At 38.0% G+C, this 6,000-nt stretch overlaps 1 protein-coding gene across 1 annotated transcript in view; it reads right to left on the reverse strand.

The window, feature by feature from the left end:
• The window catches only part of Myh15 (myosin heavy chain 15), a 136,448-nt gene extending 136,258 nt beyond the window's left edge, over positions 1-190 (reverse strand). The window contains exon 1 of the mRNA XM_041672701.1: positions 109-190. Coding sequence (XP_041528635.1) covers positions 109-190 — 82 coding nt within the window. The remainder of the gene's footprint in view (positions 1-108) is intronic.
• Positions 191-6,000: the final 5,810 nt, after the last annotated feature.

A 6,000-nucleotide genomic window follows, 5' to 3' on the forward strand; every position in this document is an offset into this window, starting at 1 on the left:
AAATAAGTTAGTCTCCAGAACTGCTAGTTCATTGCAATCAAGTAAATAGTTATACCACCTTGAAGTAATAATATGAACTCAAGCCATCAGTATCCACAAAAGTCTTACCATCAAAGACCGGGGACTGTAACAGAGGATCAGTATTTCTTCTGAGGAAGGGTGCAGCTTCTCCAAGCTCAGACATATTCATCATTCTTAAAATATCCACTGTGCAGAGGGGAAGTGGAACTATAGGTAATACGAAAGGATTTGTTCTGCCAAAAGATAGAAATGGGGAGAGAAAAGTAGAATTGAGATAGACCAAAGAATACTTCTACGCCTGTGCCATGGCACAACTGTACTCAGGAACATATAACTTCAACAAAGCTAGGTCTTCCATTAAGCACTGAAGGCTCGGAGCCCCTAGGATCAATGGTACTTTCAGAAACCTGGGAAAATGTATCAATTCCTTTAAATATCAGAAGAAAAATAAAAATAAAATATTAATGGCATATAATAATAACATTAACCCAGATTTTATTTGTTTTTTATACCAAAATAATTTCAAAACTAAATTTTGATAATTATGTGGAGTAAATGCATCTAAAATGACAAAAGTCCCAGAGGCTGGTAGAAATCAAACTACAACCTGGAGCCACAGAGTTTTGACTTGGCATGTGGCATATGGGTGAAACTGAAAAATGTCAAATTGCAGACACCAGGCCTCTTGATACAAATAGAGGGTAGACTCTCACTGCCTCTAGGTATACAGAATATCAAACATAGAGTGAGGTAACAGAAGAGAAAAGGTATTCAGATTTGTTTTCAGTATGAGTATAAAATAATAAAAATGTAAGTGTCCTTTAGGAATTGATTGTCTGAATCAGACAGTTTACAAAGGAAGGTAGATACCAAGGAAATGTCAAAAGCAGTAAAGAGAAAACAAAGGTTGGAAATGGAAAGCAGGTTGGGGTGAGGAGGTAAAGCAGATATGAGCTAAAACGTTCACCGGATCAAGAAATTCTTGGCAAGACTAAATTGCCAGGCAAATGAGTCAACCTAAAGTAAACCTAGAAATGAATTCCTTCGTCTTGAATTATGGTTATACTATAGACAATTTTTATAAAGAAATCCCTATCCACTATCGAATGAGGTGCTGGTACTGTAAGGTCAGAGTGAGGGAGGCAGGAAGGAGATTAAGTAAGGGAAGAGGTATACTCATAGAGCCAAAACCCCCAATTCATATCCTGAGCAAATGCTTTTTTGTGGTTACTTTATACTGGGAAATACTTTTGCTCTCTACTTTCTTACTTTTTTTGTTTTTATTTTTCTACTCTTTTTATTATTCTATGTGTCTTTTCCATCATGTATCTTGATCACATTCATTTCCTTGTCCCTTCACATCTATCTGTTCTCCACCCCTGCTCCTGCCCCCAATAAAGCAAGATTTAAGAGAAAAAAGAAAAAAATAAAGGGTAAAAAATTCAAAATCTTCTCATGGAAGCTTCAGTGTGACATAGTGAGTCACTACTTTCTGAGACATACTCCTTTCCTCCATCATTTCCTAACACTTGAAGAGTGTCTTCCTTGACCTTGATTTCCTGTTTTCCAAAGATAGAACCCTTGGCATTTCTCTGATTCTTCCTTCTCTGCCATGTGCATATTCAAAGAATCATCATGTCCTACTGCTTCTGTGTTTATCAAGTCCTTACCCACTATTATTTGACACAGCTTAGATTACCATGAAGCCTGCCCTTTTCCCTGACAAGTGTCTGGTCTCATTCCTAGGCACAAGCCAGACATAACTATGTCTGTAATGAGGCCCATATTTTCTCCACCCAGATGATGAGACCATACTTGTGTACGTGTTCCACATGGACAGTAGGAATGTGCCCTGGGGTGTGGATTTGGAATTTAGTGGCCACTCTCAGTCTAATTACTGCCTGAATGAAGTCATATCAACTGGAAGGTTGAGGTTGACACTTCCAGTGTCACCTGTGCCCTACTCAGCAAAGGTATCAGTAACAAGAAGGCCACAAGACTCAGAAAAATCAGCATATGAGAGTAAGGAAGGGAAGAGAGAGATAGCTTTCCTAGCAATGGTATCCAGTGAAATGTAGAGCCACTTCTTGGTTATGGTTCCTGTAGATTCAACAAATTCTCAATCAACTCCTCCTATGGAAGACCCAATTTAAGTGACCTTGAGTGTATTTCTCATTCTCTTATTTTCATTCAAAATACCTTTAAGTAAAACAATTTGTCACACTTATTTGTTCTTATTTTCTGTCCTAGAGAATGTAGGGTATTTATACGAGTCAGCACATTTCTCGATACATATAAAATCTCTATTATTATTAACAATTCTTTTGTAGCCAGCAAGAGGACTCAGTGTTTGGTAAAGGTACTTGCTGCCAACCCTGATAACTGATAGCATGTGTTTGATCCCCAAAACATGCATGGTGGAAGAAGGGACTCTGCTTCTGCAAGTTGTTCTCTGACCTCCACATACACCATGGCATGCATATCTGTACACATCTGTGCGTGCGTGCACGCTCACACACACACACACACACACACACACAAGTAAATGTAACAAAAGTTTAAAGTATTAATTAATCTTGCTCAATAGACATTTGTATATTTTCTGATTGCTTTGCTAAATATGTAGGACAGTATCTTTACTTTCTAAGTTAGTCTGTGATTCTGAGATATACGAAGTTGTTAACAGAGAATAGCAGCTAAGACTGGTGTTTCAGTTACTTTTTTGTTATTGTAACTGCTACCACAAACTCATAAAGAATAGATACATATTTATTTAGTTAATAGCTCTAGAGATCTGGAAATTTAAGTGCATGATGTCATCATCATTAGCGTCTGGTCCTGAAATGGCAAATATCACCATATGATAAAGCAAGCGTGCCAGAAAGTGCCTACTTTTATTTTATTAAAAATAAACCATTTCTACAATCCACAAGAAGGTTAGTTTATTCATGATGGCTATCATCATAAGTCTGAAAATCAGTTTTTCAATTCATTCAAACCATACAAGGAAGTATGAGGGAAAATTTTAAGAAGACAGCTACAAACATAAATACAACAACGCAAAAATCTGCTTGGATTATGACCTTCCCTGGGAGATTACGTTCCCTTTCATTATACCCCTGATGACCTCAGTTAGGCTATAGCTCATTGTTCTTATCTACCTGGTGTACAGTAAGTTCCCAAGAAAAGGAATGCAGAATTAGGTACAATGGTGGTTTTTAGTGCCTAACTGTATGCAGAAACCTAATTGATACCTCTTAGGAAATTGATAAACTAGTTGGACGATTTTCATATCAGCAGCTCTGATAGTTTTCCATGTTAGTTTCATCATAGTTTATTAGATTCCCTTGAGTTCTTACATGTATATTTCCCCTTAAAATTTTCCATTGCTGGGAAACCATGCTGCAAATTATGCAGAAAATACAAATATTTATCCAGCAAATAAGCACTAAGTATCTTTCAGCAAAGCTGCTTTGATTGTTCACAGTGAAGACAACATGCCAAAAAGAATGAAAATGGATTTCTCCAGATGTCAACAGAGGAGGAACAGAATTACCAAGCATGTAAATGATCCCAAACGAGCTGGGGCATATGTCTCAAGGCAGTAAATGAAACCCATTTAAAATTCAAGCCCCAGTGAACACCACAAATCCGGGAGTGCTTGTAATTAGGGATGCCACAGTGTAAAACAATAATGCTGATGCCTGCTCATATTCATGCTTTAGGATAATCCCAATTTTGCCTCCCTCTGAAAGATTTGCTTGGTAGAAAACCCACACGTACACAGGCCTTCAAAGAAATCCACCAACTTCCATGAGCTATAGCATTGTATTTATGCATATACAGCCTTTGCCAGGTTATCTCCATAAGGAGAAATGTGAAAATGTTTAATTGAATTAAAAATAAAGAACACTGAAAAAATAATTGGGTTACTAATTAATTATTTTGGTTTGGGCTTAAAAATAGCCTTAAAGGTGTATGCATTGAAAACTTGGTTCCAGTTGGCAATGTCATTGAGCAGTGATTAGATATGAAGGATGTAACTTTATCCATTGATGAATCCATTGGTAAATTCACCATCAATTTGCTGAATGGGCTATTAGGAGGTAGAGCCTATTTGGGGGAAGAATATCATTGGGAGCAAAGGACATGTCTTGTTTCCAGTTCCCCTCTTTCCTTGCTTCTAGGTTGCCATGAAGTGAGCAGCTTGGTTCTGCCATGCAGTTCTATGTGCTGTACTCCCTGAGGCAATGGAGCCAGCTGGCATGGACTGCAGCCTTGGAACCACGATTCAGAAGACCTTCCGTTCTTGTGTTATTTTTCTCAGGTATTCTGTCATTGTGACACAAAGCTGTCTAGTACATTCAGGACCCACTCCAGCTGGCATGCAGCCACTTCTGTTCAGCCCCTTCCTTCCTCTAGTTCCCTCTTCCAGCTTCTGTGCCATCTAGTGGAATGTCTCCTCTCCACACACTCCCTCGTTTCTCCATCTTTCATCCAGATTTTGGGTCCCTTCATGGTAATAATTTACTATTTATGTAAAGAAAGTTCTGATTAAATTCTGTCATATATTAAATTTAAGTTGCCTAGCCTGGCCTGAAGCTTGTGAATTCAGTAGTAAGACACAGTTAGAGTGAATTGTGATCTTTTTGCACAGGATAGGATCTTAGTAAACATCTAGAGAATTAGCCAACTAACAAAGACTAATCCATTTTCCAAGACTATAGAACAATAGCAGTGTCTTCTAGGTGAGGTAGAATTCAGGAGGTTTTAGAGTCCAGATGGCCTGTTGTTCCTTTTTTTAGGTACAAACTTTGATTGAACTTGGCTATATGTCTGCAGAAAACTGGCCATGAGATATTGTCTAAGGAGGAATGCCCTGAGGACTGGGGAACAAGACTGCATGGACTGGATAGGGATGTACTAAAGAAAGAACACAGAGAAAGGGGTCAAAAAGACTATTTGTTCAAACTCTACTTGCAGTGCTATATTTAGTAGAGAGCTAAATGATGCACAAAAAGCAGGAGAAAAACGAAAAATTGTTAATGCCTGCAGTGAACCAAGAGCCTTTGTGGCTCCGTCTACAATTACCCTCCTTTCCAGGTCCTTGTGCTGACCACAGCTGCACTGGCCATGGAAAGACAGGGTCATGCTCTTACTTCCAAAGATTTTAAACAAGATCTAACCTTTGTGTACAGGCAAGATGCACTTAGTTTAAAGCGGGGAGGGGCAAGATGATTCACTGGATAAAAGTGTTTATTTCCCCAGCATGAGAACCTGAGTTTGATACCTCAAAACCTATATAAAACCAGAGTTCTCAGAAAAGCCAGACCTATAACATGAACTTATGCAGCACTGGAAACCCAACAAGGACACAACAGGGAAAAAAAAAAAAAACAGACCCTGATTCTGATTCTAACATGGTAGAAGGCAAAGACCAACACCTAAGGTTGTCTGTCTTTCACATATGTGCCTTGGCTACCATGCCCTCAACACACACACACAAATAAGTACATTTTGAAACCATCATCATTTGTTTTATAGACTATATGAAAAAATGCATTTTTAGATTTATGGTTCAATCATCCAAAGTAAGTATAAGGATAAAAGCAACTGTATGACTGCATCAGGGAAATCGAATTGGAAAGACATATTTAAGCATTTAACTTCATTTTAAAATAAATATAGTCAGCTTATGACATGTGCATTGAATTATCCCCAGATTCTTTCCCCCCTTCCAGACAGAGTTTCATTACATATTCCAAGCTATCCTAGAGTGTATCACCTTCTTGTTTCAGCCTCAAAGTATAAACACATTAGGAATCTAACCTCAGAGTTGATTCTATCTCAGGATTTTTCATGGTTCAATTTTAATACTAACTGGCTCAGTGCTCTGTAATTTTTAAAAAAGTAACAAAAACTGTCAAATAAATTGTTGCATTGAATTCACCATCCAAAAGCAATAGAGCCAGGTTGAAA

Source organism: Microtus oregoni, unplaced genomic scaffold (assembly GCF_018167655.1).
Source record: "Microtus oregoni isolate MIOR12 unplaced genomic scaffold, Mior012 000023F_ref0000262, whole genome shotgun sequence".
NCBI classification, from domain to species: Eukaryota; Metazoa; Chordata; class Mammalia; order Rodentia; family Cricetidae; genus Microtus; species Microtus oregoni.